Source organism: Phodopus roborovskii, unplaced genomic scaffold (assembly GCF_943737965.1).
Source record: "Phodopus roborovskii unplaced genomic scaffold, PHOROB, whole genome shotgun sequence".
Lineage (NCBI taxonomy): Eukaryota > Metazoa > Chordata > Mammalia > Rodentia > Cricetidae > Phodopus > Phodopus roborovskii.
Window position 1 is genome coordinate 31,344,565 of NW_026126410.1, and position 24,310 is coordinate 31,368,874.

At 34.3% G+C, this 24,310-nt stretch overlaps 1 protein-coding gene across 1 annotated transcript in view; it reads left to right on the plus strand.

The window, feature by feature from the left end:
- Positions 1-5,689: 5,689 nt before the first annotated feature.
- The window catches only part of Cdh12 (cadherin 12), a 263,017-nt gene continuing 244,396 nt past the window's right edge, over positions 5,690-24,310 (plus strand). The window contains exon 1 of the mRNA XM_051182582.1: positions 5,690-6,010. Within this exon, the coding sequence (XP_051038539.1) occupies positions 5,783-6,010 (228 nt within the window). The 5' untranslated portion in view covers positions 5,690-5,782. The remainder of the gene's footprint in view (positions 6,011-24,310) is intronic.

A 24,310-nucleotide genomic window follows, 5' to 3' on the forward strand; every position in this document is an offset into this window, starting at 1 on the left:
GACCCACACCAGCCCACAAAAATCTTCTTAAAGCCACTCTGGCTCTAAACAGGATTGAGAACAATAAATAAGCATCCATTTTTAAACTGTTCATGCGAAATATGGCACATAGGACAAAACATACCCGTGACAAGGCCCTTTATAAAAATATTTCTCCTTTAAGTTTCTATGAGATGCTTGACAGCTCAGAATAGTCCTGGCTATTACTTTTATCACACTTCCTTAAGACATGGGGCAAGGATGCTCGTGTTAGCTTCTTCTTATGTTAGGTTATGTTTTATACAACCAGAAGTTGCTTCCCATTCTTTTAAATAAAAAGAAAACAAAAATCAAGCACCAAACCCAAAGATACACAAACGTGAATGCACACACACACACACGTACACACACACACACACACACACACACACACACACACACACACACACCAAAATACAGACACTCGCTCCTTCTCCCTTCTCCTTAAATTCTTTGGTTTGATCTACTTTAAAAGCCCACTGTTTGACATGTGTATGACCAGAGACTGGAACCTGCTGGGAGTGTCATCATACATTGAAAACATAGGCTCATCACTTTCTGAAGTTGTGCAAACTTAGAGTTCAGGTGGAGATTATGATGATAAGACAATAAGATGAGCTCAGAATGTACTTATTGTAAGTGATCAAATTTAAAACAGTTGCATGTACATGTTATTGGTTCTATAGATAGAAGAAACTTGTGTAATATTATTTTTACAATAAAGTGCTACTAGACTGTTAGCACAGAACTGGCATGTTGTCTTCTAAAACATAATGCAAATGGGTCTTTCTACAAATCATGTCTTTCTATTAATTATTTAATTAACATATTCATTTATTTTTAATGATTCCAATTCTGGAGGTCATCCTTGAGTTGTTCAGCTGTCAGGGAAATCATGCAAGGTGTGACCTCACATCTCTGACCACAGAACTGCATTCACATTTAAGGTTAGCTGCAAAGAAGCCAGGCACAGCTGGAAATGACCTTACCTTCTCAGTGCCACACTTACTCTCAGAGTTAGCACTCCTCTGACACCTTGCTGAGCTGATTAGCTGAGCTATTAGGAGACCTTTGAGAATTGGCAGCCATTTTGCAATCATGGGAATGCACTACTACTGTCAAATCGTGATTATTTTTCTGCTGCTTTCTTGAATTAAGCATACTCCTCACATCCCCATGGTGAAAGGTGGGAATACAAGATCTCTTTCCTTCAAAGTGTGTATATTAACCTGAGGGTTGGAATGCCTGTGTTTCATAGAACAAAATGAGCCCATGAAAATTTTTGGTGAACAATACTGAAATACATATTCAGTTCTGTGGAGATAACTTGTTAAACTTTTAAGCAAATAAACTCTGTTTTTCTAGAAGTTTAACCTCTTCCTATTTAAACGGCTTTCTCATTAATTAGCAATTGAGTAACATAGTGTAATATTTAAGGCCATGAGTCCTAAGTTTCCACTGCATGAATAAATCCTGCTTATGGTCATTTAATTCTTTGATCCTAGGTGCAGTTTTACTTTCTCTGTCACGCCATTTCTTCCATGAAATGGGTCACTATGACCACGAAAAAGCCTACTTGCAGACATAGAATAAGAAGGACTGTATAAAACACAGTATGTTTTCAAGCATGACAATAATCTCTCAATAAGTAATTTACACAAACTTAGTGGACACTTACCAGACTGGTAATATTGTGTCTGGACAAGTATATCTACAGTCTCACCACCTACATTTCCAAATATTACCAAAGACCATGAAATATAAGCTTATGGATATTCTAGCTGAAAGGAAGAGTTGTCTAAATTTCTCCCCATAATGCCTATGGGCTTCTTTTAAATTATAGAAAGCAGAGAGACAAAAGACAGATACAGACACATTTTACATTTAAGTCTGGGTTGATGGGATGGGGTTTAATGAGAGGAAATCTAAAGAAGAGAGCCAGAAAGTTTGTAGTGCAGAACATCCACACCCATGTGGGGACTGGAGGGTTTGTTAAAACTTCATATTTTCTTCCTTTAGTAGAAATACAGAGGATGCTTTTAAGTATTTTCTTTCATTCATGAAAGGTTTTAATGCAGTCCACTTTGGCCTTCAACCCACTATACAACTAAGAATAATACTGATCTCCTGATCCTCCTGCTTGTACCTAACATGCATGGGAATTAGAGGTGTGGCCCACACAGAAATACATTCAAGATCTGGAGGCCAAATATATTGATTTTCATATGGAGAAGGAAACATGTGTCTTTTTTACCAACATTTCTTCCTAAGTCAAGTTATCTACATAGGGTCAGTACTAGAATGCTCTAGATTTTGGAATAAAAAAATAATCGAGTAAACAGATACAACTTCTACTTCATAGCTTCTCTTCTTTGAATAGGAAATCCCAAGGAAGGAGCAGAGATAATCTTATGAATGTTCCTTTGATAGTGGCGGTGTTAAAACTAAAGTGTTTGTATTTAAGGTCATTGTGGTCTATATGGACTATTAAATTCATGATTGTCAACTATAATATGAAGGGAGGTAAGAGCATTGCATAGAAAAACCTATATTCAAATAGTATATTCAAAAGATATAAGAGTATGTAAGTATGTAAATACCTGCCAATTTATACTGTATCAGTAGTAAAGATCTAAAACTAAATCAAGTAGTAAGTATTCTGACAAACATTTTTGTTGCTTCAGAATTTCATCATACATATGACATGTTTTGACCAAATCCAGTCACTCCTACTTTCTCTCCATAATATTATGTTCTCTCTCTCTGTCTCTGTCTCTGTCTCTGTCTCTCTCTCTCTCTCTCTCTCTCTCTGTCCACTGACTCTAGTTTGAGCTGCTTATATGTGTATGGGTTTAAGACCCATCAATTGGAGCATGAGTAGCCTCTCAGTGGTCTTCCTTAGTAAGAAAAACTGACTCTCCTTCAAAAAGTCACCATCAATAGTCAGAATCCCCTTATTTAGGGGTGAGATTATACTTTTAGATGAAAAGATATGGTAATCTGATATCTATAAGAAGGGACAATCACATTGAGGGAAAGAGATAAGGGTGGCTGCAAAAAAAAATTGTAAAGAACAGAGCCAACTTTGATGACATTTCTATCTAGTAAGGGTTTAAAGAGACAGTTGAGGCTGTGTTGAATAGCATTGTGCTACAGTCTGGTATTTTGTTTGACACTAGTTCATTTGAATCTTATGACAATATCTGGCACTCTTTTCCTGCTTTAAAGGACAGATATTGCAAACATGTAGGCTTATGAAATCCTTTCCACATTATTAAATTCAATTTGAAAATGTGTAAGAGAAATATGCCTTTTAGGATTTGCAAGCAAATAAAACCTAGAAACCTATATTCTCTGAGCTTCTAATGGATATGACCATAGATATGATGTAGTTCCTAGTAGATATTTGACTTTGAATGCTAAGAATGCAACTATTATGTAGAAGTCATATGTTCTAATTAAGCTAATTTGAGTACACAATCCAGCAGAAAATAACATAAGGTACAAATGTGAGCTGTGTATTTAATTTCAATTTTCTAGTATTCATTTACAAAAACAGCAAAAGTAAACAAAAGATATATATATATATATATATATATATATATATATATGTACTAATTTACCTAAAAAGGGTCAAGTTATGTTAACATGTAATAAATATAGAGATCTATAGTATTATCACACATTATATCTTTTTTATGAAGTAATCAAAGCTATATATAAACTGAAAGTATACACATTTTGATAATTACTTCTGAAATTTCAAACAGCCATTCAACTTATTGCCAATGGTAGTCATGTTGGATTGGATAATGTAAGTATAAATTTGCATTGTATAAGCAATATATTATCTAGAATTGAAAGAGGTGTTACAATACTAATAATTTTGAATTTGGCAGATGAAAGGGTCAAAATCATAAAGCAACTACACACAATATAACACCCTCCTTCAATTTCTGCTTATGAGTCCCCATATAGAATATATCCAGAGGATATCTCTTGCACACTGTCCACCTCTTGTCTTATCCCACTCATGGTAATGTATTCCCACATCAGATGTTTAACTGAATAGTATTTATGACACTGGGAAATGATCTATAATTGAATAAATTTGGGGCTGAACTACAGTTTAGTGGCTGACAAAATTGCCTCTATTCACACACACATTACAAAATATAATATATATGTATATGTGATATTATAGAATATCACATAAAACTACCCTGGCTAAGCCAAACCTTAGGTACACAATGCAGGACTGCTGCTATACTTTTACCTGTTATCATCAGGATGTGCAGTATTTGTCTTCACATTTATTTAATTTGGTCTGTTTTATTTAATTTTTTTGTTCTTCCTGTTTCTGTCTTAACCAAGGCAAAAGATTGTGTCTTCCTTAATAATGCATATTTATTATAGCTAGGAAAAGATTATTGTATTAAAATGCATATTATATTTCTTTTCCTTTATATTGATACACTCTGTGTGTGTGTGTGTGTGTGTGTGTGTGTGTGTGTGTATGTGTGTGTGTTTGTTGAATGTATGCACATGCACAAAGCTTAGAACTTCCCTGGAATGTGCCTACCGGTCTATTTCCCTTACTCTTACTCTAAAGTTACAGGATGGAGGTGCCACAATAGCTTTTGTGAGGGTTTTGGAGATATAGACACAGGTCCTGATTCTTGGTCAGTGGACATTTTACTTACTGAACATTTCCTGTCTTCTAAAATTCTTATTATGAGAAAATGTTACAAGCTCCTTTAACATAAAGGTATAGTATACTTAAAGACATTTTATTCAACACAATGCCATTTTCTTTTCCTCTGAGATGCACATCTTATATAAAATAAATTCCCATACCTTCAGTATTTTTATGTACAAATTATAGATAAATCTTTCTTCTTTTGTAAAATATAAAATGTAGAAATGTTGTAACATGTGAACTTCTGTCAGTCATTATCATTGTAATGAGATCTTTTATTTTATTTTTTTAATTTAATTAATTTTTTTAAATTTAATCATCCTCAAGCTCAATGGTAGGATCAATTTCCTAACTTCAGGAGGATTATTAAAAATTTTTTTCTTTTGTTTTTCTTATCTAAAGTGCTTTTTTTCAAGCTTGGTCTTTTTAGCTCTGGCTGGAGCATCTTTGTGAACAGTTCACGTTCCTCTTTGTTAGCATTACCTGGTATGGGAGATGATGTGCCAGTGTCTGTTGAACACTAGAATGAAGAGTTGACATGCTTGAAATACACAGAATAACCATAAAAAAAATGATACCCAAGAAGGATGAACTACAATGCTATTCTAAATCAATGATTCACTTTTATGATATCAATTTCATTCTTCTTTAGGGTGATCATTAAATCGGAATGTGTGTTACCTTTGTTTATAATATACTATTTGCTCCATTGTCACTGACAATTTCTAAGTATGTATAAAACTTAATCTAAACTAACAGGTTGAAGATAATGTACCATTCATAAATTAATTATGTTTATTAAAACAATAGTAGATGTAATGATGGTTTCTATGAAAGTCACTATGAAGTTTCATAAACTTGATATGTTTGTTATATTTTGTAGGTCTCTTTAGATGGAATATAATAAAGCAGAAGCCTCCAGAGCATCAATGTGTGAATTACTGTCGCTCCACTAAAACGGCAAGCTCAGTGGTCACAGACACAGACATCCTAACCCTGGATCCCACCACTCTACATTAAGCACTGGAGTATTTATTACTCTACTGTGGGAGAAAGCCTTTGCCAATGCTTACAAGGAACTCTTTATGCCTGTTTCTCTGGATCCTGTTTGATGGAGGTCTCCTAACCCCACTTCAGCCACAGCCACAACAGACTATAGCCGCAGAACCAAAAGATGTTATCCACCTGCCAGGGAGACGATCCCAAGTCCAAAGGGTTAAACGTGGCTGGGTATGGAATCAGTTCTTCGTGCTGGAAGAATACATGGGCTCTGAACCTCAATATGTGGGAAAGGTAATGATGTGTTTCCTTTGACGGCCACTTGACAGGAAGGGGAAATTGTGTATGGGAAAGTTAATGCTGTGTTTCCTTTGAGGAGCACAGATAGGAAGGGGGAATTGTGTACTGTGCATGGATGAGTTGCACAGGAGTTGAACAAACCAGTGACTAGACCACTGTAATTGAAACCCAACAGACTTGGTTTCTCTTCCTGACTCTAGCCTGGTTTGCAATATGCCTATCCCCCTCTTTGCTTCTATTTTCCAGTTCACTCATTGTAAATGGATCCTGGTTGAAAGACATGCATTTAGTTTAAAGCAAAACTACAAACAGAAATTTAAGAATAGCAGTAAAATAACTTGGAACTAAGTGTAGAAATCACGAAATTTGATCATTGTTTAATTTAAACGTTTTGAAAACCCATCAGCTGAGTAGAACATGAAATAATGGGCAGAAAAGCATTGAAGCCCAAAGGGTCCAATTCAGAAGAGGTTATTGTTACTCTCATTGCTTACAATAGTGCACTAGACACATTTGAGGATATTACTCTAGAATGCAGATGTCTCTGAGTGTAGTGCACAAAGCTGATATTTATACAATCCCTCAATTTTATCATATAAGCCTAATAGTTAACATAAATAGTGTATTCTATGACTATTTCAAATAGCTATTTTATACCTGTTATTTATTTATTTATTTAATAGAATTAGAAATTCAGGATAATGCAAAAAGAGTATGGCTTTCAAACTATGTTCCACAGACAATTATTTTATCTCTGTGTTAGCCTTCTGACATCACCTGAAATTTCATAGCAAAAGATTGTTTTTGACTGAGACATATACATAGATTTCAGTTACCAGACATGGAAGTGATAAAAGCAAAAGAAAAATTTAAAAAAAATTGTGAATATTTTTTGCATTTTTTTTGTTCAAGTGTTATTTTCCCTCTCAGCTTACACAAATGATATAAATCTAGGGCTTAGGTTTTGAAAATTATTGCTTGAGATTTTAGAATTTCATCTTTGGAATTTTAATGGCAGTATGGAATTCCTCTAGTCGACCAAAGGATAAATTACATACAAATTGGATTTAAAAGGGGTTTGTCTAATATCTAATCTATTGCAGCTAAATATTGCCATTTTCTATAGGTATATGGCTTTACATTGTGATAGGTGTTAAGAATACATGGTTCTCATAAAAAGATGCATTCCTAATGTAATGAAACATCAGCTGCCAAGATTTCTTTTCTACAAGGAGACTAATTAAAATTTAATTAACTCTATGTTGATGCTTCAGGATTTGGGAATAGAATTATGACAGCGCAGAGATAAATTCAAGACATTGAATGCATGTGTTTAAAGTGACATAAGTATATTTACAGTACTTCTCTTTCTAGAAAATGCATTGTGACTGATTTTAGAAAGTTTAATTAGTATAGACAACATTCTACTCAAGTGTAAGGAAAATGGAAAGTTGAAAAATACAATGCAAAGTAGTCCACTGACTGCTGTCAACAAGCCTCTATTTTGGGATTCTGTTTCTTTGTAGAAAGATCATAAAAGACAAACATTATCAGAGTACTTCTATTAGAAACTGCATTTCGGAGAGATATTGAGTTTAACATACCTTTACCCAAACATGGTCTTACATGAGCTAATCAAGTTAGAAGCTGGCACAGTTCACATGCTGTGGAGATGGGTATTGAAAACTTTACTTTTAATGGTAGGAGATACTGTTGTTGGTACCAATCTAAGGGAAATTGCATGATGGTATTGTTTATTATAACTATTAGTTTATTTCTATTCAAGTAAGATGCAAGAATATCCAATGATGATGGCAGTCCTTTCCTCAAAATAACTTTAATTTAGTAAAATATCAAGGCTAAATATGATTATTTTATGTGATATAATATAGACATCCGTTTTTGTCTACAAAACACATTTTAAGACTTTATCAGTATGAGCACAAACAAAAAGAAAGGAAAACAATAAGGACAAAAACTTTCAATATATACACATTAATGAATAATTACTTGGGTTTTCTCGAATATAAGTAACTGCATGCCTATCATACTGTTTAGACATTGTCTTGGCATCTGTTCCAAGAAAATATGGCACATTTAATCTCACAGAAATTATTGACTTGCAATTTTAACAATAGAGATGGATTGCTGCTAAAAATATTTCTTCAGTTTGCATTTTCATAAAGAAATGTCTAAAATTTAATCATGTGTAGAATGCTTTCATATGTGTCACATTTTCCATCATACTTTTAATGCAGAATGCATTATAACTTGAGACAGTATTAAGTCATGTGGGTTAAATGGAAATATGAAGATCCCCAGGTTGCAATTATAATAGGTAAAATTTATTAAATGCTTCCTTTGGGCACTGTTTTAATTGCTTTACATAGATAAACTTGCATAACCTTCAAAATAGAATTATGAAGGGATTTATTAGTATCTCTATTTTGAACAAAAGAAAACCAAGACAGTAAAAAACAGCTACTTTCATGAATGACCAGAATATTCTTAAGTTTATGCTTAATTCAAATAATCATGTTTTAGTGTACTCAATTTTTTTCTTAAAATTTTAATATTTTTCTCTTAAGTCATACAACAGACACATTCTTAGTAATTGTCTTGATACAGGACAGGATGTGATTATATACAGATCATTGAGGAATTCAAAAAAGGATTCAAAGATAAGAAAGAACCTGAGATAAGTCTTGAAAGATGATTTTTCCCTGTAAATGTACAATGTAATGAGTAATAAGTCTTGAGCTTTCAAAGACCAATTTGATCCTAGGGAGCCATACTTAGTACACCTAGAAATGTGAACACAGTTTTTAAAGTATGGAAATACAGAGATATAAAAAGGTTCAACATTTATGCAACAGTGAGCTGTATTATTTTCATACGGACTATGCTTAGAGGATTAGCACAGATACAATTTCATATAAACTGATGGCTTAACAAAGTCATGCATGTAAATAATGTGACACATCTATCTTAAATACAATAACAGGCACACTCTCCTTTTCCCCAGAAGACTATGTAAAATACTTGGGTAAAATTGACTAATAATAAATGCTGCTGATGATATATAGAAAGGTGAATTCTTATTCACTGTTGGTGTGATTCCAAAATAGGTGAAGCCAATCTGAATATCAGTGACAAGACTTTTCCAAATCTAAAATAACTTCCATAATACCCAGCAATAATACTCCTTGGCATATGCCCCAAAGACCTATTACCCTAAATCAGAAACACTTGTTCAGCCATGTTGATTTTGAGTTTATACATAATAGCTAGGAAATGGAATCCATTTTGAACTGATGACTAGATAGTCAAAATATAATATGTTTTCACAAAGAAATCATATTCAGATGTACCAAAAGCAAAAGTTTTATATAGACAGACCTGAAAAATATTACACAGGGTGAGTTAACCCAGACCCAGACAGAAACACAAAGAGAGCATGCTCTTTCTTAGTTGTTCTTCATAGGTTTAAACTTTATATGGAAGTTCATATAACCTGGAGTAATCACAGAACATGGAAAGTAAAAAAAAGAATATGTAGGGTGAAGTTAGGCACTAAAGGATCTCTAGAGAGAAGACTAATAGGCCAAATGTACTATGAATAAGAAAAGGGCAAAGACAACAGGGGACAGGACATTAAAACTAAAGAAAGGAAATACAAAGGAAAAGGGAGAGATAAATTACACATTTTGTGAAAGCAATAGGGTAACCTCTCATGTTTAATAAAATAGTTATATTTCATATGTAATTATATGTGTACACATTTATAAATATATTTTAATTGAATTATGAAACATGGAGACTAGTGTTCTTCTAAGAACTATGTTTCACAATTCTATTTAAATATGTTTTATCTGTTTGTACATATAATTAATTTTCATAGTATCAGATGATGGGAGACGCCATCCTGTAAATATGTTTCTCCTACTGGTTAATGAATAAAGCACTGTTGGCCAATAGAAAAGCAAGAGAGCAGGGACTAGGAGACAAGGAGTAAAGAGGAAGTATTAAGGAGGAGTCAGCATGGAGAGAAGGTAGAGAACAGAACCGCCAGTCCCCACTCTCCAGTAAGACCACGTGGAAATACATAGAAATGGGTTAATAATTAAGACAGAGCTAGCTGATAAGAAACTAGTACCTGGCCAACAGCAATATATCATATACAGTCTCGGTACATTATTTGGGGCTGGCACAGACAACACCAGCAGCAGCGGGAGGAAAAACCTTACTCTTTACAATCAGAAGATGTTATTCAAGCTGCCAAGGAAAGAAAATATTCAATAGTTCAATCAAGATATAAAACCTATTAACTGCAGCGATGACGACAATGTATCTCCAATGGGACAATTAAGAAATGTTTACCTTGAGTACAACCATCATCTGTTTTATTGTTTTAAGACTTTCTCAATAGAAGGGAATTCATGGCCAGTGCTTTAAATGTAGTCAGCTAATGACTTACAGCTGGAAATGTCATGAACTTTAAAGAATAACATACTACTTCCATTTTTTAAAACAAGTATAATGTCCAAATGAATTTTATTGCCCACATTCTTAACCCATGTCTTTATATCTAGATATGAATGCTGCATTTACATCTATTTGGAGAAGTTTCTTTTTTTGCAGCAAGTGAATACTATTACAGAAATTTACTGCTAATAAAATTGAATAACAACTGACTGTGTTTTGTTCATTCACAATTGATCTATCCATAATGCAGTCACTTCACCCAAGGTTCTGGAATCCCAAAAACTAAAGATAGGATGATAATAAGAGCCAAAGGCTCGGGAAGTCTGCTATGAGACAGCATCTTTTATACATAACAGGGTAGCTTTGTATATGCAATTTATCAACAATGTTGTCTAAAGAAAATCTGTATAATAGCAACATGAATTGTCATGGAAACATGGACAGGAGCAATCTCAAAAAGTCCCATCCATAAATGGAGAACTAAAGAACTAATAGGCTGCTGAGAAAGACAGACTTAATCTTCAGCAGAGAGTAGTCAGCCATAATTTAGCCAATCCAAGACTGTCAGTCTTAAAACACTCATGTAATTAACACTAAAAGGTCTAGTAGCACATTTTTGTAGTTGATCAGTTCTGGACCTCTGTGTAAATTTCCATCTACTGAAAATAAACTTCTATGATAATGGATGAGAGATGAATTAATCTATGCCTATAAATATAAAAACTTAATTCACAACCCAGAAGCACATGTTGTGCACTGCTACCTTTCCTACATAAGTGTAGCTTATCTGTCTTTATAGTAATAGATCCCATCACAGGAAACAACAGTGGAAACAATGAAGAGTTCAATGACTGTCCAGAACTCAGACTCAATAGACACAATTCAATCACAACTCTTGCATCTATGGTTAAGCAACATCACAAAAGAGGGAGTAGAAAGAATATAAGAGCAGAATATCCAGAAATTTGTTGTGCTACAATCTTTTCTAGGAATGGCTGCATAAACTGGAATGGTGGCAATATTCATAGACTTGATACTGTGCAAGGGGAAAAATATTTACCTACTCTTATTTCTAGACAAAAAAGTAAAGCAAATAACAGCTGGGAAAAGTAGAATTAGGCTCTTTCCAGAGTAAGCCCTATTATAACTTGTTCAATGTAAAACAATCATCTCTGAACCACACACACAAGGACAAAAATAACAAAAACGTTTTACACACCAATATACATGCACACACATGTATGGCTCTATATGTGTGCAAAAATTATAGCAGCCTATTAAAATGGAGATGGATCATAAGTGAGACTGAAGACCTGAAATGAGATAGAAGGTCAAAAAATAGAGAAAAATGATATAATTGCATTATAACAAAATATATTTTAAAAAGAAAACAATTATATATTGAGAACTGAGGTTAAATGCTATACATTACTGAAAAATAATATTTAATAATTCCTTGCAAAAGATCAGTAATATATGTATTTTAAAGTTATATTTATTAAAATGTTTCATTACTTTTATTTCAAAATAGAAATTAGCAGTCAGTTATAGGAACAATACTGTTTATTTCCATCCTAGAATCTATGGCATATACATTATTTTTGTTTGTTTTGTGGGGTTAACAGTAACAATCATGTATTCATGATACTGTTGAAACTGGACAAAATTCAGAGAACAAAATATATATTGAATTCTCAATGGGTCATCTACATCATACCCCATACCCAAAACTACTGGAATTATTGAAGAAGATACAGAAAGATTAAGACCAGGGGAAGCAACAACAACAACAACAAAAAAAAGGTCATTACTGGATGTGACAGGTTATTATAAATGGAAATTTACAGCAAATAGAAAGGAAGGAAGGAATAAATCAGACTTTCACAAGACCAAGCCAGTTCATAATTCTATCATTAATGGGGAAGAGAATTAGGAATTCTACCCCTGAGAAACTATGTGTAATTGGTGATTTATTTATTTATTTAATATAACCAAATCCATTTAAATGTAAACAAACATTTATAGACAATATTTGGGAATTTGGGCATCATTCTTTCCAAACTACTTCCTGCTGGTAAGGAGCACTGTCATGGGGGACTCTAAGAAAATGCAGATATCCTGGCTGTAGTCTGCAAGGCTGCTTTGTCCAGCTGTTTTGAATGTAGGATCACCTGGTACTCTGTTTCAGGCAGTCTGGCTTGATCAAACCATATTAGTTTGGAAGGAAACCACTGCTTTTCATTTTCTGTGGAAACAAAGTTAGAAATCCTTTTCCCCAGTAACTTGTCATTGAACTTAAATTTTGGAGACAAAGCAAGTTTTTTTTTTATTTAATTTATTATTTTACATGTCGATCCCAGATCCCTCTACCTTCCCTCCCTCCCTCCCTTTTACCCTCTCTGCCCTCTCACATGCACTCTAAACACCCTCCCCTCCCATCCCCCCAACCCCAATTCCATGTGTAGGGGAATGCCATCCAGTTGGGGACATGTAGATCTGACAGGTCATGTGGAGTAGGGACTAGGGCTTCTCTCCTGTCTCTAGGTTAAGGCAGTTATCCCTCCATGGGGGATGTGTTAGCAAGGTCCTTTTGTACACCAGGGATATATCCTGGCTCCACTGTCTGAGGTCCCTTAGACTGCTCAGTCCTTCTGGCTGAGACCCATATTCAGGGGGTCCTGAGTCAATCACATGCTGGCTTCCCAGCTACCAGTCTAGTGGCCCTTTAGCTCCTTCTTGTTCAGGTAAGCTGTCTTTATGTATGTCGGCCACCTGGTCTTGTCCTCTCCATCTGCATTTGCACTCCTACCAACAGTGGAGGAGTGTTCCCATTTCTCTACATCCTCTCCAACATGAGTCATCATTGGTGTTTCTAATTTTAGATATTCTGGGAGGAGTCAGATGGTATCTCAAAGTTGTTTTGATTTGCATTTCCCTGATAGCTAAGGATGTGGAGCACTTTCTTAAGTGTCTTTCAGCCTTTTTGATTTCCTCTATTGAGATTTCTTTCTTCAGTTCTGTACCCCATTTTTTAATAGGGTTATTTGGTGTTTTGTTGACTAGTTTCTTGAGTTCTTTTGGAGATCAGCCCTTTATCAGATATAGGATTTGTGAAAATCTTTTCCCAGTCTGTGGGCTACCGTTTGGTCTTGTCTACTGTGTCCTTTGCCTTACAGAAGCTTCTGAGTTTGAAGAGGTCCCATTTATTAATTGTTGCTCTCAGTGTCTGTGCCCCTGGAGTTAACAATTATACAATGGGGAGAAGACAGCATCTTCAACAAATGGTGCTGGCACAATTGGATGAGAGTGTGTAGAAAACTGCAGATAGACCCATGTTTGTCGCCATGCACAAAACTCAAGTCCAAATGGATCAAAGACCTCAACATCAATCCAGCCACATTGAACCTCTTAGAAGAGAAAGTAGGAGGTACCCTTGAACAAGTTGGTATAGGAGACTGCTTCCTGAACTTAACTCCAGGGGCTCAGACACTGAGAGCAATAATTGGTGGTTTCTGGAGGAGAAATAATATGTTATCTTCAGAGGTGTATTTTTGAACATCCTGTACTCAGCAGTTATGATAGCAATACATGAAAACAAAACTAATTGAACGAGAGAATAAATGGAAAAAAATATGGGATACTATGTTGATCAAAATACATTAAACAAATGTATGACATTCTCCATTAATTTTTTCATGTCTCATGTTACACAACAAATTGCTATCTGTTAGATAAATGTCTAAATCATAAGCTGTTTGCAATAATGGAATAAGTATTCTTAGATGAAATAGGGCCCTGTTTAAAGTCCTTCAGCTTTGGTGAATATTCATTTACCCATAATGACCAACCAGAGTCCAATCCAGTTCTTTTAAGCCATTCAGTATCAAAGCATCATTTCATCTGCTGTATTAGTATGCCCTCTGAACAGAATGACCCTAAGAAAAACAAAAACAAAACAAAACAAACTAAACTAAACCAAATGAGCAACAGCAAAAAAAAATGGTCTTGCTTTAAAAGCTTTCAGTTTGGCCCCTTTTATTAACTATTATATATCATTCTCTGTTAAATATCCAAAAAAAAAAAAGAAAGAAAGAAAAAAGAAAAAAAAACAGAATTTATTTTAACCCATGGTTTCTGAGATTTTCTGCTCATCAGAGGTGGCAAGTCATGACCGAGGACTCTGTTCACATTGTGAAGTAGTCAAGTTCATGTAGTCAGGAATCTTCTTTGCAGGAACTTATTACATTATATTTGACCAGGAATAACAGAACAAAGATTTAATCCATGTGTTGATTTATTGTGATTCTCAAAGTACCACACCTATAGACATGTTTTCAACATCCAGACTCTACCATGAAAAGCTCTATATCTTACCGAAACTGTAACCAGTATAGTCAAGACTGCAAACTGTCTTTTAGTGGGAGACATTTCAAAACACAAAAATAACAGGCAAACATCATACTTCAAACCCCTGTCTGAATAGAGGTTTAAATAAAGTATAATATTTTGAATTTCTGCCAGATATATTTTGAATCCTATTCACAGATCATTAATTAAAGCCTGGAATATATCCTATTTTTTATTTTCTACATTGTTCTCTATATACAATCAGCAAAACACTATCTATGTAGTGGAATAACATATCTAATGAATGAACATGATCAGAATTCTTATTAAATTATGTATAAAAAATAACTTGGGATTTAAACACTAAGACAGGATAGTAAGGTCAGTTACCTGGACTTTCAAACAAGAAGCAAACTGCTAAATTAGTTATTTTCCCACAGTAGTAAAAAATTTTTTTTCTATATAAATAGCTTATGCCAGGTACCAGGAGACATGCTAATTGTTCTAGCAGTGAAATCACATCTGGTACAGTTGCTACAATTGGAGTCACCACCTGGTTAAGTTTATGATAATCCATTGTCATTTTCCAAAATCCATCTGTCTTCTCCACAGGCCAAATAGGAAATTTGAAAGGGAATCTAAGAATCTCTAGCCCTGTGTCTTTTGAGTCCTTGTAGATAACATTAATCATTGTATGCCCTTAGGAATTTACAATTATTTTTGGTTTAGTGATTTCTGGAGAGAAGCCATACTGATGATTTGTACTTGACCTTTCTCACCTTATTACCATTTACTCTATGGATGAGGGATGCAATTTTGAGATTCTAGCAGAAAATGAGCCTATCTGTTTTAATTATAAATTCTGGGACTAGAGAAATGGAATAAGAAGGGGTGGGGAAAATAGGCACAGGCATTAAACACACTTGATTTAAACTCCATTTATTACTTGAATGACACAACTTCTTTGTTCTTTAGAGAACAAAGTAGCAATTTGGCACTTTTATAATTGGTGTCCTTCATGGCAGGGTCTTTCACCAAAATGTCTGATTATTATTTTTTGTCTGCTGGTGTACAGTCAAACTGGTAAAGGACTACAGGTCACTATGCAGAGGTTTGTATATATATATATATATATATATATATATATATATATATATATATAATTTCTCCTTTATCAAATGGCCCCAGCTGCTATTTTACTCAAGAGTCTTTGAGACTAAAGGGACCCTTAGTACCCAAATTAAATGAAGTTGCTGGTTCATCATTTTAAGAATTTTTTATTTTTTTTTTTATTTCACATACAAATTTCTTGGTGATAACTGTCAAATAAGGCATCAATGACCTTCTCTTTTCTTTTGTATTTATAAATTTTAATTTCTTCTGTCTTGTTTCTAGGAGGATGATCACCAAAACAATGACTAAGTTCTGAAGGCCATGATGTCCTATTGTTCTTTTCATTAGTAGCCTTTCTGGTGACAATGAAATTCTTCTTTTGACCTCAAGCATATTTACTAATTACTCTGTCATTCAAATATTGAACCAATTATGCTGTATTCAAATTTCCTAAACCAATGGCAATTTAAATTTATAGACTACACAGTAAAGTGACCAATTACGTGTCCATTTCCTCTTTCAAATCTGTTTTCCACATAGTGAAATGTGTTTCCTCTGGCCCTCCACATCTGTGTGAAGGGGAGTTGTAGGAACTTACCTGAAATTATTCTTTCCTTAAAACTTTGAATATCCTTTTCTGCAATAATCCAAGGTAGTTCAGCATTTTACATTCATTTTAATTGGGTAACATTTTGTTCCATGTTTCATTTGATCAAAGAAACAAAAGGTCAGTATTATTTCTAAATTTGCAAGTAGCAGCATTAAAAGTAGAATCTTCACTTAGTGTCTCATTGTTAGTAGATGAATTTCCATCAACATTGTATTTATTTCATCATTACTCTACACTTACAGTATCATAATGTTCTGCAGATTCTTATCTATAGTAATTAGAATGGTTCTTTTGATATCTAGTGTACCTTCTCATGAATGGCACATAGCTCTTCAGCTTTAGGGACCTGCTGGGGCTTATCTCTAATAACAGAAATAGAAGAAAATAAGTAGTGAGATGGGAACTCAGCAGCCCTGCATATGAACTACTTCAAGGGAGGAAATTAGGATTTCATTAGGTGATGAAAGTTGATTTCTTCATGGACATTACTGAAGGTTGTTCTCCTGGGAAAGAAGCCTCATCAGACTTCAGATACTCAAAGCCTCCAGCTTCTCTGGGTCTTCCCACTCATCTCCAAGTCAACAATCTGAAGTTCCACTTCTCCTGGGCATAGCTGTTATCTATAAGAAAATATAGCCATGCTGCAAATTCAATTTGCATTTTGTTTAGTCACTAAGGATGGTACTAGACATGTGGTGGCTTTTTCTCTCTTGTTTTTACTTTTAATTTTTGAAATCTGTATATACAGGGACTAATGGATACTTTTCTTTCTTTTCATTTTTTTTTTTTTTTTCAGAAGAAAAAGAGCTCCAGGTCATAGATGGTTCTTGAGATGGAAAGTGATTTACTTAAGGCATCATTTCTCTTTCTGGTTCAAAATGTGACTTTGAAGTGATCAGTTTGATCATGATTGTTAGTTTGAGAAATAGGCTTGGAGATATGTAGGTAGCTCTTTTGACCCTTGCTTTTTAAAAATGATTAGGACTGTACTCATAATGCTGTCAATTCATGGTATATACTAACTTTGATTTCTGGCTACAATATCACACAGACAAAACAGATGGTTAAATATAACAATAGCAGAAAACTACTTCCATAAATTAAGAGACAAGTCATAATTATCTCCTCAATTCTGTTCCTCTATAGCATTATTGATGACAACACCTGAAAAGTTAGGGTACTTTACACACACAATGAGAATCAAACATGTGTATGTGTGTATGTGTCTGTATTGGGGGGGAGAGAAAAGAAAAATGCATAAGTTAGGGTAAAAGTCCAGATAAAACATGGAAAAACATAGGCTCTTACCTCTACCAGGGCTGGCCATTCTTATTCTCAATATGGCTGGAAAATAAATTCTGGATACTGAGTCCTTGTTCCTACCTTACGTACCTCTCTAAAGCTGAGAATAGAGGCATGTGAGTGCTGAAATCATCTTTGTGTGAGCTGTTTTTTCTTAGGACTGGGTCAATCTTGTGTAGAGCTTGGAGGTCTTGGACTCACAATAATCCATGTAATTCTTAATCCTGAGATTTAGGATTAAAGGTGTGCAACACTACCTCCTAGCTTCTGGACATTGAGATTAAAGATGTGTGCCAAGTTTCTGTTCCTGAATTTGTTTTCTGTTCCTCAGGCAAGCTTTAATAAATCATAAATAATAGATCACTACAATCATGCCTTTCAGAGATCTTTCCTTGGCTGGGTCATTAACCAGTAAAAAGAAATGTGAGGTTTCAACCCAGGCCAGAGATTTACAGTACTGTACAAGAAGGATTTGAACAAAAGGAAATAGTTTTCCCTCCTTCAGCCATTACTACAATTGTGACAAAGTTAACTATTTCAAAGATTTGGAATTTGGAAAATTCATCTTCAATGTAAGTATTTTCTCTTTCATTAAAATCCAGACAAAAACAGGAAGCAAGGGAAGGTGACTTTCTTTTCTGTCTGTAGTTGGTTTAGGACCAACTACAGTAGTTGGTGAAAACAAGAAAAGTACTGACATGGAGCAGCCCACCAGTAAACATGCTGAACCAAGGGACACGAATGTTCCCATGAGCTGCTGCATTGCTCACATTATTTATCATGGTGTCAGATATTATTTAAGAGAAAATGAGTTTATTTTTGGCTCATATTTTCAGAAGGACAAAGTCTAACAAACTGTGAGCATCATACACTGTGACAGCAGTTAAAGCAGCTTGTGTGCATGGCAGAAACTATTCCCATCTTGGTTAAGGAGAGCACATAGGAAGCAGGCTGGAATGGGCACCCTTGGCAGTAGAGTGAAGATTGGAATCAAAACATTTAAAGGTCTTTTACCAGTGGCCTACTTCTGCCAATCAAGTTTATGAAAACTTAAGTTTTCAAAAGCCACCAAATAACAACACAAACTGGGGAATAACCTTTGAAAGCATAAGTGTTGAAGAGACAATTCAGATGAAAATTACAGTGAATACATATAAAAGTGTACTCATGAATAACCCTGGAGTTGGGGTTATAAATTTCTCTCATCATGCCTGTAGAATTATTACGATTTTTAAATTAGTGTGTACATTGTGACTGCTTTTAGTAAATACTGATAAATATAACACACAGGAAGACATACACATGTACAAAGTCAAGACATCAGTGAAAGAAACACTTTAGAATTATACTTTTTTTCACTAGGATTAATTATTAGTCAAAAATGAAAACAGAAGAATATTTTCTCATTATATTAGAAATAATTTTACTGGAAAAATAATTTCTCCTTTTGCAATTTTATTTATATGAACATCTTTTTAGCCTACCTATGTAATCCCAATTTGAGCATAAAAGCAATCAAAATTAAATCACAAACTCAATTCACATATTTACACTCCACTTTCAGGCTAAATTAGTGTTTGATTTCCTTCCTTTTTTTTTTTTTCCCCCCATAGGGTAATTTTTGAGGTGCTTACTTTATGGCTTATATTGTAAATTGAATTTTTTTAAAGATATTTTTTTATTTAAATTAAAACCAATCTTGTTTTATATACCAATTCTAGTTCCCTCTCTCTCCAGTTCTCCCATGCCCCCCATCTCCTAACCCCCCTATCCCACCCACATTCACTCCTCATGGAGGGTGAGGCCTCAGTGGGGCATCATCAGAGGCTGTCACATAATTTGGTGCAGGCCCTTGGACCTCCCCCATGTGTCTAGGCTGTGAGAGTACCCCTCCCAAAGTCCCTTCACTAGGGATAAACACTGCCAGCAGACCACAGACTTCCCAGGCCTCCTAACTGATACTCATTGAATCCTAACAGTGAGCTCTTACTATGACAATTGTTCCTATTCATCAAAGATTCAAGGATTATAACACCAACTCAATCTTCACAGAAGCATGTCTGAAGCCCTTTCTAAAGTGCTAATTATGGGCATTCAGAGGTAATCTTCTGACAGAAATGGAAAAACTCACATTCAAATTTAAAATACACAGAAAAGGAAACTTAGACATTGCTTGACTATTTCAAACCTCATGTTTCCACTTGACTCCTACATCACAGACATCTAAGAATATTTGTAATCTTCTAGATTGCTCTAACAACAACAAAAATTCTTCCATCTTTGCTGGTGCCAAAAATGTTTATTCTTCTGTTTCTCACAATATATTTAGCCACCTACTCTTTCCATGCAAAATATCACAACGAATAATTTTGGCTGGTATTGTTCAGTCTTTGTAGATAAGTCTGATATTTGAATAAAAATCATGGTGCTTAAACCTTTGTATACATTTTATAATCTATCTCAGTTTGAGGTTATTTTTTAAAGAAGCATATATACATATGATGGGAAAGCAATGCCATTAAACAGAAAATTATTTGAGATTTAAACAAAATAACTGTTGAATTTCCTTTCAAGTATTTGATATCCATTTTACGCTAATTCATCTTTCATAATTTATGTTTTGCTACTATCATGATAGGTATTTCATGATGGGTATATCCCAAAACTTCAATGTATTATTTACATTCATTGAGATCTCAAGACCATGAGTGTCATTCTGATCTTAAATCAATACTAGTTACTAAATGTGTCATTTCAACAATAGTATGAAAAACAATAATTCTGATAATCATAGATTTATTCTCTCAGTTTCTACTTTGTTCCACTCTTCTGCTACTGTTTTCCATTTCACAAACAGAATAAAAGAAAGTATATTTTCATGTTTTCCTGTAAGGAGTATGGGTTTTTCCTCCTGCCTGGTCTTGTCCCGCTGCCGCGCCAGCCCCAAATAACACACAGAGATTCTGTATTTGATATTATGCTATTGGCCAGGTACTAGTTTCTTATCAGCTAGCTCTGCCTTAGTTATTAACCCATTTGCGTTAATCTATGTATGTCCATGTGTTCTTCTTACCGGGAGCCAGCTGCTGCATACTGCTCTCTCCAGACCCTCCATCTTGACTCCTCCTTACTACTTCCTCTTTCCTCCTTGTCTCCTAGTCCTTCCTATCTTCCTTTCCTATTGTCCAACAGTGCTTTATTATTAACCAGTATGAGAAACATATATACATAATGGCATCTCCCATCATTTTCCCATTCTATTTATATCACCATTTTACTTATAAATGTGTGATAGCAATTATTTAAAATACAGAATACACATTGTTTCCATTTCAAGGTTATATAGTAATTTTCTACATGAAGGTAATTAAGTTTATGTGTGTCAATTTATATGACTAATAAGATAGGGTGGCATCAACACCATGTAGAGATATTATAAGTAAATTTGATGCAAACAAAAGGTACAGAAGATATGTTTGTGTTGCACAGTATATCTGTGTGCACATTAATGCATGACTCAGAAAGCATTTCTCTAAAGTATTATTTGATTGAAAATTTCTGTGTTAATTTGTTCAAGGGTACCTCCCACTTTCACTTCTAAGAGGTCAGTGTGGCTGGATTTATGTTTAGGTATTTTATCCTTTTGGACTTTAGTTTTATGCATGGCAATAATCATGATAGTCATAGGTCTAACTTGTATGCCATCATAGAATTCTCATCTAGTAGCTGATGGAAACAGGGTCAGATACCCACAGCTGAATGCTGAGCCAAACTCCTGGAATCTAGTTGCAGAGAGGGAGGAGTGATAAAAAAAGGGGTCAAGACCAGGCTACAGAAACCCACAGAGACAACTGACCTGAACAAGGGGAAACTCATGGACCTCCAAGCTGATAACTGGGAAACTAGCATCGCACTGACTCAGATCCCCTGAACATGGATCTCAGTTAGAAGGCCTTGGCAGTCTATGGGAACTCTGACAGTGTAGCCAGGATATATCCCTGGTGCACAAAAGGTCTTTGGGAGCATGTTCCCCATGAAGGGGCACTCCTTTAACCTAGAGGTAGGAGGGAAGGCTTAGTCCCTATTCCAAATGACTTGACAGATTTTGATGATCCTTCCTGGAGGGCATCACCTTCCCTGTGTAGTGGATGGGGATAGGATGCAAGTGGTCCTGGGGTATGGGAGGGAGAGAGGGATCGATTTGTAAAATAAGAAAAAAATTATATATACATATGTATATGTATATATAAAATGATCTCTGAACACCTTTATTTTTGAAACTCTATGTGGGTTTTGAAACTAGTTAGTGGGCATAATAAGTAAGTCAAAGGATTTTAGGAAATCCAAGGAAAGTCAACTGGCATGAAAAGACCATACAAAGAAATAGGTAGCATTCCACTGTTGTGAATATTTTTCTTCAAAATCATGGAATTATAAAGATGTGTCATAATTATACCACCAAGCCTGATATTGAATTATAAGTTATTTTGGTAAAACTTAAGCTGAGTATATGTACAGACATATAAGAAAGACTGCTTCATTTTGACACTTTGATAAAAAAAGAAGTAAAAAGTTTAGTCACCCCAAGATTATATTTAAATAGGTTTCTATGCTTAACCACATTACTATATGAGTCTATGACATTACTGATAAAATATAATATTTGCATTATTCATAAAAATTGACCAATGCCTTTGCCAATATAAAATACAGCAATGTAGGCTTACTACACACACACACCCACACACACACAGACACACATATACATATATATATATATATATATATATATATATATATATATACTTTATTGAAGAGGGTGCCTAACTTTTCTCATTGCTTCATATTTATACTCTATTAATAACTTCATCATTCACTGCTTTATGGATGTTTGGAAAAGATATGAGATGCCTGAGTCTAAGTCATCATTTACAAGATAACATAAAATGAGGTCAGTTTAAACTGCCCTAATAGACAAGGGAGCAAACATATCCACTAGCATAGCTCAGCACATGCCCATAGTATTATGTAAAACCATTGAGAATTTCTCCACAAGTTTAAGAAGAGACTATACAATTTACTGGGGCATAGGCGTGAATTACCTTTGTTTTGAAAGAGGAGTGTCTAATTTTTCATGATTCTGTTACTAAATAAGACTTTCATGAATATGTGAGACCTATGAAGAATTACTTCAAACATCATAATATATATATTGATTTATCTACATAACACTAAAAGCAATTTAAATAACTTCTGCCACAAAGTGAATTGCTTAGTAGATTGTGAAATGAGAATCTCTTCTCTTTAATTTTCCATTATATTTGAAAGAAGCAAAAATATCATTTACACCAAGTGAAACTTAGACTTATATAAAAAAAATAAAACTGGACATAAGAATATATATATATATATGAACATCAATACAAATTATAAACTCTTAAATAAATATAGCATCCCCAGTGGATATACCAAACTTATTAAAATAGAAGTCATTAATTTGTCTTTCACCTAGTTAATTTGAATATCTGTTTGAAATATAGCCATGCCATAATTATGTTGAAAGTTTTATTCTTCAATTAAAATTAAGAGTTACATATTTTTTACAAAAACAATAATTTAGAGGTAAATTTATATGGAATCTAGTGTCTTTTTAATTGTTTAGAGTTACTTAATTTTTAAATGACAGGAGCAGTTTGGAAGTATTTCTAGGATTTTATGATATTCTTAGTCATTGATTACAAAGAAATAAAGTTTGTAAGTCAAGACACTATTATCCAAGCATAGATGGAAGGTTTCATCAGGACTGCCTACCAGCTCCTGAATAACCAAACAGAGACTTAATATTAATTATAAATGCTTAACCGATAGCTTAGGATTATTTCTAACTATTTCATACATATTAAATTAACCCATATCTTTTAATCTATGTTGTTTTATGTGGTGTGGTTTCTCTTATTCTGTAGTCCAAATGCTGCTTCCTCTCTGGCTTTCAAAGCCCAAGACTCCTCCCCTAATCTTCCTTGCATCCTTCTACTCTGCCTTTTCTGCCCAATCTCTTTCTTCCTAGATTTAGGTCAGTCAGGTGTCTATTAACCAATGAGGATAATTCAAATTTACTGTGTACCAAGATTATTCCACAGCACCCAAGTGATTAAAATATAGAGTGAAATTATATAAGCACAACTGCCTGTCAAGCACTAACCATGAATTCCTAGTACTAAAAAGATGGTCCTTAACTGACTATGCCACCTACTTACAATTATGATTCAAATATCTTTATTGCCAACCTTGTAAAGCGCATATATATGGAGATCATATACTTTACACCTTGAGAATCAATTCAGAAAACTGAAATTATGCCAGTAAGTTCTGCTTTGATGTGAACATTTTGAGCATCCTCAAAATTGATGGTTCATATTTGCTCTGTGATTTTGATC